Source organism: Alosa alosa, chromosome 21 (genome assembly GCF_017589495.1).
Source record: "Alosa alosa isolate M-15738 ecotype Scorff River chromosome 21, AALO_Geno_1.1, whole genome shotgun sequence".
NCBI lineage: Eukaryota > Metazoa > Chordata > Actinopteri > Clupeiformes > Clupeidae > Alosa > Alosa alosa.
Genome location: NC_063209.1, coordinates 6,812,515 through 6,826,340, shown reverse-complemented (window position 1 = coordinate 6,826,340; position 13,826 = coordinate 6,812,515). Strand labels below are relative to the sequence as shown.

The 13,826-nt window shown below is 41.2% G+C and overlaps 1 protein-coding gene across 6 annotated transcripts; it reads right to left on the bottom strand.

The window, feature by feature from the left end:
- Window positions 1-1,262: 1,262 nt before the first annotated feature.
- On the bottom strand, window positions 1,263-9,922 carry cabp2b (calcium binding protein 2b). Of its 6 annotated transcripts, none has more exons than XM_048231544.1 (7): window positions 9,821-9,922; window positions 8,139-8,426; window positions 2,300-2,330; window positions 2,068-2,202; window positions 1,872-1,981; window positions 1,620-1,767; window positions 1,263-1,503 (listed from the first exon to the last, which is right to left on the bottom strand). In XM_048231544.1, exons 1-7 carry the CDS (start codon window positions 9,905-9,907, stop codon window positions 1,478-1,480), a joined length of 825 nt encoding a protein of 274 aa, XP_048087501.1. In that variant the 5' UTR covers window positions 9,908-9,922; the 3' UTR covers window positions 1,263-1,477. The 6 variants fall into 6 exon arrangements, with proteins under 6 accessions (XP_048087501.1, XP_048087504.1, XP_048087502.1 ...); XM_048231547.1 differs by lacking the exon at window positions 9,821-9,922 and adding an exon at window positions 9,693-9,758; XM_048231545.1 differs by lacking the exons at window positions 8,139-8,426; window positions 9,821-9,922 and adding exons at window positions 3,663-3,812; window positions 4,300-4,866.
- Between the last annotated feature and the right edge of the window lie 3,904 nt (window positions 9,923-13,826).

The following is a 13,826-nucleotide window of genomic DNA, read 5'->3' as shown; positions in this document are numbered from 1 at the left end:
CTTCCCTTTATGTGGGAAGACACACTGTTTGATCCTTGCAGGCCGAGGAGTGCTCCAGCTGCATGGAATGAGCTACAGAAACACTTGAACCTGGAGCTCTTCATCTCTTTAATTGATCCTTAAGTCATTTATAAATCAAGCTTACTCTGTCTAGTGCAGTTTTTAGTTTGATTTTGATTGTTTTGATTTTGTGTAAGTCTTTTGTGTTTTGTATGCTGCCTTCTTGACTAGGGTTCACCTGAAAAAGACATACCTCAATGTGATTTCTTCCCTTTAAATGGATGGTTGATGGAAGGCCGACAAAGGAAACACTCATCAGAGGACCGCATTGGCTGACATGTCCACATTCACCATAAATAAAAGGATTGACAACTCATGTAAGCAGTATGGTAAGATCCTGTGTCAGTTGCATTCATCCCAGTCTTTATTTGCTCTGGATGTGTTGCCCAAAGAGTAGGCCATAGCTATAGCCTACTATTAGTCTGTTGAACACATATTTTCTTCTACTGGACATACAGTATAAGTCCCTGTGTCTTATAGTATAGTAGAATATATTGTTAATAATATATTTGGAATAGATTATAGCCTACTGAATAGTCATTCACCGGTTCCTTATTGTTGACTTTTTATTTTTAACTTTTTTTATTTTTATTTAAAGAGTCTTTATTAAATGGTGTGACTGCCACCTGCTGGTCAAAGATGTACTAACACATAGCAGCATGCCACCCGAAATAAGTTGAGTATAAGTAGGCTACACATCTGAACTATGTCTTTAAAGAATAACATGTCTCACCAGACCGATAACTTGACTCCCTCCTTTTCTGAAATTTGATTACTCAAGAATTAGTCTCTGTGAAAACATACTTTTGTTAAACATTTATAAATGTGATGTCCTTTTTGCCCAAGCATAGTGAATCTTCTAGGGTTGTTGTCTTTACCTGTTCATGTCATTATAGATACAAGTGTTACGGAGAAACCTGAAGAAAAGGTCAAATACAATGTCTCATGTGGACATTTCTAATAATAGTACAACAGTTCATGATTGAATAAATCAAATGGAATTAAATGTCACGTAACTGGATTTGGCATAATCAAATGAAGGTGACCTGGTCTGAGATGTCTGTGCAAATGAAAAGGTTGAGAAGTCAGTTTTACAGCATGGTTTTTAGTAGCACTGATACAGCTTAGTGTTGCTGAATATTCTTTCAGTATTAATCTAATTGACTGATCACATGGCAACGGGATATAAATTACAAGCAGCATTCTTTATTTACAGTATGCCAAACACTTATCAAGGATGACATAACAGTCCGACACATCGTCACATTCCCTCCATTTCTTCCGGAGTTAAAGCTTGGTTTATTGCTGATGCTGACACCAAAGAACCAGGAGAGATACTTCTCTGTCCAGTGATTAAGACATGTTCCATCAGCGATGGTTATAAAGAATATATTAATCTTGATATAGACTGATACAGTCAACGAGACATCATCCGGACAAATTCTGAAATCAGAAAGAGGGGAGTCATAAACACACTTTTTGTCATGCACTAAAAGAGAGGCACCGTGGCGGCGGTATAATACTAAATGAGTGTCTACGGGTTTCCCTGCTCTGCATACCCTCAAAGTCCACAAGTCCGTCTCCGTTCAGATCGCCGTCTCGTAGGATATCATCGATGTCTCGCGGGCTCAGTGTTTCGCCCATCAGCTTCTTCATGGCCTCTCTGAGCTCAGTCAGGCTGATCATTCCATCACCATTGGAATCAAACTGAAGTGAGAGCAATGGTCAGCATATATTGTACAAATGCATGCAAGCTTCTACAGGCCTAAAGCTGTAAGTTGTGTGTGTGTGTGTGTGTGTGTGTGCATCACCTCTTTAAAGGCATCTCTGAGCTCCTTCACCCCTATCATATCTGCCGTCTCAGCCAGCATCTTAGGCCCCATGAGCTCCACAAAGTCCTCAAAGTCGATCTTACCTCCAGCTGCACAATCAAACATAAGTCAAGCCCTGTCAAAGTGCAGGTTAAACGAGCAATGTTTTGTGTCTCATAAAGATGATGTCACTCACAGATCTGCTGGCTGAGCTCAATGAGTTCCATTTCGGTGGGCATGTACCCCATGGTCCTCATGCACTCTCCCAGGTCCTTACAGTTGACGAAGCCGGTCTTGTTCTTATCAAACTCTGTGAAGGCCTCCCTTAGTTCTAAACACAGTACACACACACATGGACAGTACAGTGAGGCTTGTTGATTCAAGGACAAAAAGGAAATGAGAGCGAGAGAGGGGCTGTTGTGTTGTACCTTCAATTTCCTCTGGCCGTAAGTCTCTGTCCTTCAGAGAATGAAAAAAGACAGGGCAAAAGGATTAGCTATACACTACGTTCCTTGTCTCCTTTTAATAAAACACACATCTATCTCTTTTGCTCGATCTCTTTCTCTCCGTCCCTCAGTTAAAGTTCCACTCTAGCGAGCTCATTCCAATTTCATATAAAACACGGAGGCCTTGGGAGCAGGGGCACGGAAGGTGGGCTCAGCCAATCTCATAATCTCAAACCACCATCATCATCATGACAAACGCCACGGTGTACTCCACACACAGTCATAAACATACTAGATAATCCCAGATTTGGGAATATTGCAAGCAAAGCTTGTGGAAGGGCATGACCCAGTGATGCTCATTCCAAACCGTTTGCCTCTGAGGAATTCACTCTGCCGTCTCTTTGCCTATTTGTCCATATACTCTTCTACTGTATTCGTTCACAGTATGTGGTAACACAGGTCACACAGTTCACACTGTATATTTTCAAAATAAATATTTGTATTTTGCTATTGTAATAAAGGGCGCAGGAGCACCAAATGCTGAGACCCACCTCTGATTGTCCAGTGATATCACAGAACAGGTCTTTCATTAGTAAACTTTGTTGACTTATGGTTTAATATAACCAAAGGTAGCAGAGCTTTAACAGTATTATAAGTATTATTAAGCTGGAGTGGAACTTTAACTGATCCGTATGAGTCAAATTCTGAAACAGTCTGACAAATATACAGCATTTAGTTGACAATCACATTGACAGACCCCTGGAGGAGGAGGAGCATGGTCACAGTAAAGAGAATGACAAACACAGAACAGATCATTTTACCTATGTCCATTCAACAAAGCATGACTGGAAAAACAACAGGCATTAGGAGGATTGCACTGATGACTTTTAAAGGACCATTGAATTAAAAACACACAGACAAACATGTGAATGCAGAAGATTGCGGTGATAAATGTCCTTTCCTGAGGCGTTTAGTCTCCAAAATCTCCCGATACATTTCTTAGTGATTCAGTTCTTTTGCTTGACCAGGAACCTTTCCTGACTCATTTATTCAGGGGACTCCACTAATAGATGGCAATGTGATGGTTGACGTGATGATGATGAGATAATGTCATGGTTGTTCATTTTTACATGAGATGATGACAGGGGACAAACAGTGTCTCTGTGTTTGTTTGTTTGTGTGTGTGTGTGTGTGTTTGAGAGAGAGAAAGAGAGATATAGACAGATAGATAGAGAGAGAACGAGAGAGCTATGAGATGTATGAGATTGAAAACTATGATTGATCGTGTGTGTGTGTGTGTTTGTCTGCGGGAGTGTACGTGGCGTTTCTATGGCTGTTTACATACGAGCTGGGCCTGGGCGAATCCCTGCCTGAGGAAGATGCATGCTGGTCCTACGATGTTGTGGAGCATTGTGCAGTTTTGCACCAGAGCACACAGGGGCTCCTGGCCCTGGGGGTGTGGCCCACTGCTGGACCTGCTCCCTTCCACCGACCCCTTTCGGCACGGGAGCAGCAGTACACACATCAACACACAACAACCAGTCACACCCAGCTCACCAACACTAGTGAAAAAGCTGACCGCTCCTTCTCATACACTGCTAACAGCAAAAGATGAAAGTCAAAGACAAGGCCAGACAGACTGTTACATGGAGAAACTGTATTGCCTTGTCTTGTGTGATGCCTCCAATGCTGCCAAATCCAAGAATTCATAAATGTGTATAAATGTGAAAAGGCATAAAGACACACAGATAGAATGACAAACAGTCAAACACACACGCATAGTTGCATACATGCCCGCATGTACATTAACAGTTGTACATTCCGTACTGCAGTACCAAGTTCCAATTCCAATTCATAAAGTTCCAAAATATACAGTAGTTCAGTATTTTGTGTGCCTTTGCAGGTTGTATACCACCTGCCTAATCACATACTGAATCATACAGTTTACCATATAAATATTATATATATGAATTGTTCCTTACCTTCTTGAGAATTTTGTCTTTCATTGAAGGTTTTGTGCAGTTACCCATGCCACAAATCCTAGAGGTAACTCCTCCCTGCACTTTGCCGCTGTCTTAATTTGTCTTAATTTTGTTCTATGCCAAACTCAAAGATCAAATACACTGGCAGCCTCAAGATCTAGCCTCTGAACTGAGCAAAGACCTCGTAGTCCAGCGCTAATGAAGCTCACACACACTCATCTATTGACCACTAACAGACCAAAGTAACCATACAAACCTCTATTGACTGAAAATGTCCCGACTCCGCCACGCCACGCCACCAATCAATCCCCTAATTACAGACCTGTGACCTATTTTCCGACATATCAAATGTATTTATCCTGACACTATGCCTCACTGCACAACAGCTTTCACAGTCACTCTTCATCCTCCTCTCCACTTATTCAACGATCTCTTCTTTTGCCCCACTGAATAATCTCTCTCTCTCACTCTCTTTCTCTCTCTCTCTATCTCATTCTCTTGTTGTGTTACTCGAGGGTTATTGGAAATTACTGCTTTCACAAGATGGGTGAAATAGCTGTGGGTAAGAGCTTGGGGAAAGAGAGAGGGAGAGAGAATTAAAGGAGAAAACGAGAGGCTTTTTTAATCCTCACATCTCAGATTAAAGAGGTGGAGGGAGGGGGTGGAGAGGGGGAGATAAGGAGATTGAAACAGAAGTGTAAAAAGAAGGGAGAGAAAAGCATGGAGGGGAGTGCCAAGAAAGGGAGGGAAGGAAGATGAGGGAGATAGAAAGAGGGAGAGAGACAGAGAGGGAGGGAGAGAGAGGGAGGGAGAGAGAGAGTAAAGGAGGGAGAAAGAGAGTAAAGAGAGTAAGAGGGGACTAGTTGCATATGTGCGTAAGTGACTAGTGTGTGTGTGTGTGTGTAGACCTTGGTCCAGGTCTACTGTTATGCTACTGGTTTATTCCGTATAACCTGCCCAGCATGTCTGTAATCCACAGTAATCCACACACGTACACAGACGCACACAGAGAAGCCAACACTTACTGACAGAAATGTACTCTCTCTCTCTCTCCCTCACACACACACACACACACACACGCACATACGCACCCACACCCACACCCACACACACACCCACACACACACACACACACACACATGGCCTATGATATAACACAGACATTGAAATGAATTTAAATGAAATTGAGTGTGTTGTCAGCTTCACATGTTTTACATATGTCTGTACATATACATGCATTTTCTGTAACCTGGTCATCTGTGTTTATGTTTCTTTCACCCTAGCTAAGCTCAAAACAAAAACAAAATATGTCAGAGAGGTCACCCTTGGAACCAAATGGAATTGTGGGATGCATTTTGAGGATCAGAGAGATGACCAGCTGTTATCTAAGCTCTCGCCTTGCCAGCTCTGCCTCAGTAGTAATCAGACATAGTCTGCTTTTGTTTTGGGTTGTTTGGTGACTCAGTGTGTGTGTGTGTGTGTGTGTGTGTGTGTTGATACGTTTGCTTAAACCTGCCAAAAAAAAAAAAAAAAAAAAACCTTTAAGTAAAGTTTCACCATACTGCCTGTAATATAAACAACCATCATATTTAGTAAAATGGAGTATGACAAGAACATACACTTAGAAACACAGACAACCAGACAGGATAGAGAGAGAAAGCAGGAAGAAAGGAAGGAAGGAGGTGCCAGAGATAGCCACAGATGGACAGCAGGTGGCACTATGAGAGAGATGAACGACTCACTCACTCTGCAGGCAAACAACATTTTTAGACCCAAGCATCTATTACGTAATGATCCTCTAGCAGTTCAACACAGCAGGTAAAAAAAAGATCCTACTATGCCTCATGTTTACAATAACAAGTTGAGGTTGAATAAGGTCAAGAGATCCAGTAAATTAATGCATCAATACTTATATTATTCACAATATTACATTAGTAACCTCAATTACTGTAACCAAAAACCTGTGACTGTTGTGAATGTTGTTCAAAACATGAAGAGTCATACATATCTGACAGTAACATTATTTTGACATTTGAGGTGATGGCCTCTGGTAATTTTATAAAAAGGACAACATTGTTGATTTGATGGTCTCTCAAGTCATTCAAACATTTTTGCTGATGTACCAGACGCTCCCTTCACTCCATAATTTTAAAACATGGTATTGAAATGCATACATTCATTCTAAGGAATGGAATGAGGATTCTATCACATAAATTAAGCAGTAATGGCTTATTCGTGTGATCAAGTTTAAAAATGTTTTCCTGGCCTGCAGAATTTGTTTACCTGACATTTAATTCTAACATGGGCTCACTTTAGCCACTTGCTTTGGCGTGCCTGTTTAGCCTGCTGAATAAATGATGGGGAGGAGAACTCATCCACCATAAGTGTACGTGATGGGGTTTCTGCTGGGAACCGTTGTGGGTTGAGCTATCAGTTTTTTAATCTCTAATGATTCAGGCTTGATGTAAGATTAGCCTGCTCTCGCGCGGCAACGCTACACCCAGTGACATCCGATCTGGGACTGAGATCTGAGTATGTCTAGCACAGGGGGATGAGTCGCACGAGGCCTTTAACTTCAACCCATGCATTGATCTTTGACATCGCCTCTCTTCAATGTCTTCAATGTTATATGACCTCTCACAGCTGTATGTAACCTATGTGTATGAGTGTGTGTCTGTATGTGTATATGTATGTGTCTGTATGTGTATGTATGTGTGTGTGTATGTGTCTGTATGTGTGTGTGTATGTGTCTGTATGTGTGTCAAAAGGTGTATGAATGCATGTGACTTTGTTTGTGTATGTTTCATTTTTATCCATTAATAATAATCTATAGAATAAATCTAATTAATCCATTCTACATTTTTCTGGTTTGATATAGAAACATCTAGACATTTTCTTCTTTCATAGTTCCTTTTTCCTTTTCAAAAAGTCTTTCTAACCTTCCTTTCCCTCTGGTTTGCAAGTCTACCCATGATATCAGTTACAGATTAAAGGTTAATGATGCAGGGTATCACAGATGCTAAGCTCCCTGGACTGAGGCAGGGCAGGCACATAGTTTAATTCCCTCAATAGTTGGAAAAACTGAGAAGGTTGCCTCATTGAGGCCCTACAATGTTTGTCTAAGAGAAAGACTTTGATGTGAAAAGACACAACAACGGATACATTTCACATGGTATTTATAATTCTCTTGAATAGTGTTAGTCAAACCAAGACATTAAGTTATGCCATCTCGTCTGAGTCCACAGGTGGCTTGGACAGATGTGTTTTAATGCGGAGGAGCGTTTTGTGTGAAGGATCTATTGTGTGAAGCAAAGAGTATAAATTGTTAAACACCTCCAGGAACTTCCATTGCGTTAGATAATGAGCGCCTCACAACATTTCATTAAGGCTTTAGGAAATGAAAATGATGCCTAGAGGATTTATCTGCTTAAGGGAGGATCAAGCCCATAATGAAGTTTTGGCCAAGTTAGTGATGATGTAACAGGCTCCAGCTACCCCTGTCAATATCCCTGGGGGAGGCATCGTTTTTGGGGCCATGTATCTAACCTTATCAACCTGATCTGCACCTGCAAAGCTGTGGTCTACACATCAATAGCATCCAGGGATGAGCATACGCTCCTTGTTGATATAATTTATAAAGCTTCATGGAAAAAGTGCATGTAGTTCGAGAACTGCACTTTAGGCCCATTAAAATACACCTTATTTACACATTATTCACATAAAGCACACATTTTTTACAGGTGACCACTGTTATAACTGTCCACGATAACATGATGAGCATGAGCGAATTCGTATCTATTATGATTATACATTGTGCTTTCCTAGAATGAAACGCTCACCTGGCCAAAAACGGAGTCCACAATAGGCACCAGGTCGGATTGGTCAGGCTTCCCCTGATCCCCCGCTTGTCCTCCCTCGTTTTGCATTATCTCTTCTTCCTCTTCTTCTTCTACGTCTTCTACTTCTTCTTCCTCCTCTTCTTCGTCTCTCACTCTCTCAACAGGGAAGAACTGGCTCAGTCTTCTCTCTGGCGTCCTGGCACCACTTACGAATGCCTCAATGGCTGATGCGCTCTCACTCTCCCGCCTTCTCTGTTTCTCCACCTTTCTCTTGATGGCGGCTTGAACCTATGAGAGACAGCGAGAGAGAGTGAGAGAGAGAGAGTAAGAGAGAGTGCAAGAGAGAAAGAGAGAGAGAGACAGGACGGCTGGGTTCTCAACAGAGTTCTCAACGGAAAAAAAAAATGATCCAAAAATGATTCAACCAATAGTTAAAATAAAAAACACCTGTTTCAGGTGTTTTGAGTATTGTAACCTTTTTGTAGTTACAAACTGGTGTCCTGAGTATTTTAATCATTTGTATAAAGTGTAGAAAAACATTTATGATTACTGCTCACATCTAACTGAAATACCAGTGGTGGGACTCACATTGTCAGGTGGCCTCACATACTGTGGCTATGAATTATAGCTGTAGCTATTCTTGCTCTGTAATCACAACATAGGCCCTCTCAAGATGCTTCATCACAAAAATTATTGGATCATCTCAGATGCAAGGAGAGAGAGAGACAATTAATCTTGTCAAGATGACATAACCAGGCAAAACAAAGGACATTCTTGTAAACATCAAATTTGATAGGCTAAATCCTAGCCTCAATTTTAGGTATGAATATGGCTGGTGTAACAAGGATTGATCACTCCTGGTCACTGTTGTTAGAACCCCTGGTCACTGTTGTTAGAATCCAAGTAATACATGATTAACTTTCATGATTAGTGTTAAATGTTATTTACACATCATTTATGATAAAGAATCCATCACTGCAACCATAGTTTCTATGTGTTATGTGAAATACACCTTGAAACATGATAAACAGATTAGAGAAATATATTCATTCTGGTCAGTTATTCTATGATGTGATTTCCGATTTTGCAATGCTCATGATAAAAGTACTTTATAACAAATTTAGACTAGTTTAAGTTGATGTCCTGCCTTGGCACTTTCATTTGCACAGCAACTTTTTACCAAATGTGTGATCTAATCTCATGTCATTTGAATTTAGGCACATATACAATAGCTATTCATGCATATTCAAACATTAACAGACACCTCAGAAACTCATTTAGAAACATGAAAGAATAAAAACAGTATACATTGGTATATGAAATTACCTAAAACATGAAGCACCTGTTTAATCTACTTCCCTCTCTCTCTCGCATGCTTCCACACACAGACGAGTACCTGTTTGTTTTCATTTCAGCAAGTTACCTCTCATGAACTCCTTTTATGCCACATGCAAAAAATCCCAAATACTCAGAGGAAAATGTACACACAAGCAAGCACACACACACACACACACAGAGAGAGTCCTCAAAAACTATTTTGAGAAAAATACCCACCTGTTTAGATCCATGCAGTGATTGTCCACTCAGTAGCTGAGCTCATTGATATGCTCTTGACATACTCTTTACAAACACAAACACATACATGCACGCAGGCAGGCAGCCACACACCCAGACACTCCCACCTGTTTAGCAGATTTCTCCTGCGGAGCGCTTATCCCTGATGCGCTGCCTCCTGCACCGCCGTTCCCTTCGCGAATAAGCATGAACATCCTGCCACGCTCTCTCGCACGCTCCCTCTCCCTCTCTGTAAGCTAACCTCTCTCCACCCCCCTCCCTTTTTTCGTCCTGCTGTCAAACTTTTCTACCCTCCGCTGAAATCTGTTATCCTTCTCTATTAAACTCTAGCTTTTTTAAAACTCTTTTAGAGAAAGTTAAACTTGGTTGAATTATTGCTCATTGAAGGTCCCAAAATCAGACAGACATCAAATCTCAAAAATCTGAAGACTTTCTTTGATTTTGCTCGGGTCTCCTTTCCATCATCCTAAACTCTCTGCCCATTGCTCCCGTTGCCCTCCTTGATGTCGTTTTCCGTTTACCTGCCGACTCTGTTATCTTTCGCTCTGGTTTCTGTTTGTGTAAACTGCCCGGTTGTTTTGGCCGCTCGCTCTCCCCTCTTGCCAGTGCACCCAGGTGTGTGTGTATGTATGCGTGAGTGTTTTATCCTGTAGACGAATCAGCAGCTGAGGTATAGGGTTCCTCTCCCTATCTCCCTCTCCCACAGGTGACACTCTATACGTCCCTCTCTCCACCTCTGTTCCTCTTCCTCTGGAGTTGTGGTCAGAACTTGGGGAGGTTGATTTATGCAAAGGACAGGTATTCTACTAATTATGTGTGGCAAAGCAAAAACAGCTTTTTTTAATGAATGCCTGATGCAGAAATACAGTACATGGCTACAGATTGAAACATGCCTTAATGGCCATGTATGTGGAGACAACTGTCTCGTAAACTAAGACACACACACACACAGACAAACACACACACACACCACACAGACACACACACACACGCACGCACACACACTCACACACACATTCATGCACACACGCACACAGTCAAACTCACAAGTTCACACAAATGCACACCCAGACATCTGCTCCTCAGATTTTAAACGTCAGTAGGTATTAACATATCACATCCTCACTTGGCATGCTAGCAATGAGGCTCAATCCAGTAGTCCAAAAAACTGATTTAATAATACTCTTGATAATATCCGCTGGGTTATTCTGAGTGTCCCATACAAGTCATTTCTAAGCTTATTTCATTATCCCCATACCACAGTAAATCTCTTTCTCAGTCCTGGCATCACCTCTCCAAAAACGTCCCCCCAACCCCCCTTCACTAATCTGTGATTTCAGTTGTGATTCAAATTGTAGGGGGTACCTTGACATGGACAGGCAGCAGTTCAAACTGACATTAAGACACTTCCATCGAGAAGGGCATGAAGCAGCACATTCAAACCTGCTATATTACTCATGGGGGTTAATTTAAAATGAATGTCAAGTTGTTTCATGGCCATCAGTCTATGGGTTCACATGAGGTGAACTGTCAGGTCATTTTACCCTGGCAGTCCTCTGACACAGGAGTCAATGTCAAATGTTAAACTCAGGGAGCATGAAACAACAGCAGTCACATGAATAACAGCTTTGATATATTAATTACAATGTGCTTCTGGGCAACTGATTGGAACTGAATGTTTTTTTGTTTTTTTGTGGAAAATGTATGATTACATAATCCCATTCCCTCTTTGGCATTTGCCAGTTTTGCTAATTCCAGCTCAACTCAATTTCACTGTGATTTTGTTTGATAACGAGCATTTCAAGAACACTAAATTTGTCCTTGTACACTGTAAAAACTGAGCATTTCAGGAACACTGCATTTGCCATCATGCACTGTAATAATCCTATATTGATGGGAAATAGGAGCTCTACTTTGTGCTGTCATATTAGGCCTATGTGTTTATTCATATATTATTAAAAAAAATCACATTACCTCCATTATTGCTGTATATGACAAGCAAACATAAATATCCAGAGATTAAGTGCATGTTTGAAGTACTCTGCAGCACTGAGACAGATGGCCATTTATGATAGCAAGCCAAAGGTTACTCTGATTAACCAATATTAGAACACGCTATCATTTTGTAGTAGGTTTTTTTTTTTATAGCCTAGCGTCTCTGAGTCGTGCACTGATGATGTTAGCCTTTGATTGGCCTATGATATGTGCTTAAATGGTTCATTAGAATGGAAGAATGGCAGCCAAATGACAAAAACGTCTTCCTACTTATCAAATATTAACAGGTGGAGGCTGTAGTTCAGAGGCAAAGAAAGAGATCTGTCTCTGGAAAAAAAAACAGGCAGAGATAAGAGACACAGGAGGGTATTTAAAGAAGGCAGACTGACCCGGAGGTTAAAGGACAGGGAAGGAGAAAGAGAGTCAGACTAGTAGATAGAGAGAGCGAAAGAGAGAGAATCAGAGGAACACTCAGACAGAAAGAGAGAGGGACAAAGGAGAAGACAGAAAGTCTGAAAGAGAATGATAAAAACACAGAGACAGGGAAGTGGCCTATTGTTATTGTTAATGCTCTATAGTTCGCATTAGACAAAAGCTTCTTTTAAATACAATAACCATAACCATAACCATATTGTTTGATCAACAGGTTAAACCTCAATCAATGTGCCCCCCGGACTTCACTCTTCAAGTCTTTAAGCCTCTTTGTACTCTCATTGAAAATGTTGGATACATGTTGTATAAAGATGTAATTAAGGCTCACATGCTCAACACCTGAATTAAGTCATGTCAGAAAATGCATGGCTGAATTAAATTACAATGACAGATGAAGAATGAGAGAGAGAGAGAGAGAGAGAGAGAGAGAGAGATGCTGGAGTTGACGGGTGATAAAACAGTAATGTAAGACTGAGGTCTTGTGTTACTACATGTCGTTCACCTCACAATGATATCTTATTACCTCCTGAAAGAGAGAGGGAGAATGAGAGAGAGAGAGAGCGCGCAAGAAGGGGAGGAGAGAGAGTATAAGTCTTGGACACTATAAGAAAGAAATTGGAGTGCGTAAAGTAGACGGTGGTCATTGATAATTAATAGTCCCCTGTGAGCGATCATGCGTCACTTGAGGGAACCATTTAGATTGTGGATAAAAAAGGTTAACGTGTGTGCATCCATGTGTTGCGTGCATACCAGGGATGTGGTATGTTTTAACGTCTGTGTGTACATCTGTGTGTGTGTGTGTGTTTGTGTGTGTATTGTGTGCATACCAGCGATACCTTATGCTTTACCATCTGTGTGTGTGTGTGGGGTATAGAGACGGTACCCACGTCTGTAACAGACAGCGCTGAGTGTGTATCCTCATCTTGCCCTGCATGAGATGAAAGTGTTTAGCTAGACACTACGGCAGCCTGTCTCTCAAGGATTAGAAGTTAATATTCAAAACAATTTACTTTCTAATCCCACACAACACACAGATTACGGAGAGGAGGGAAAGGGAGAGATAGAGAGATGAGAAAGAGAGGCTTGAGTTTGAGTTTGATTAGTTTGGTGACGCGAGGAAAGAATACCAAGGAACGGAACAAGTGACATTACAGGATCATGGGAAGGCAGATTAGAGGAGTCATCATCGAAACCGTTTTAGAGACAATGATTAATTAAATTCTGGTAAACATTGCTGCATCACTTGATTTTTGCAAACGTTTATTCTGATTTTATATCTGGTAGCTCGGGGATGGGATCCGGTTAAATCCCGAGCAACACAGTCCACATATTTGGCACCATCTAGTGGATCACATAGGACAGAGTTTCTAAGGGCTATTCAAGCCACCTAAGGGCCCGAATATAGCCCTGCGTCTGTGTCCCGTGCATGCGATGCGTGATTGCGTCATCAATTGCGTCATCAACAGGGGGTGTCGTGTGCCTCCCAACATATGTGACCGTCTTCGACACACAGAGGAGTGCCACAAGAGGTTGTTCTAAAAAAAAAAACATTTCACAAAATTCTTGCTGAAGTGTTAATCCAATGAGAACAAACAGGTACCTAATCTACCTGCAAATCGTGTCTCCAAGCCAGTTTGTCTGCTCTGGGTACTGTCTTAAGAGCTTCACAATGATCAGATACATTTC

What these genes read in the sequence shown, in the direction of transcription:
- cabp2b (XM_048231544.1), bottom strand. Translation starts at nt 9,907, where the DNA reads ATGTTCATGCTTATTCGCGAAGGGAACGGCGGTGCAGGAGGCAGCGCA. An exon ending in TGAGCTCAGCCAGCAGATCT is followed by an intron (nt 1,982 to 2,067) that starts GTGAGTGACATC and finishes TTGATTGTGCAG; the next exon opens with CTGGAGGTAAGATCGACTTT. An exon ending in TCAGAGATGCCTTTAAAGAG is followed by an intron (nt 1,768 to 1,871) that starts GTGATGCACACA and finishes CTCTCACTTCAG; the next exon opens with TTTGATTCCAATGGTGATGG.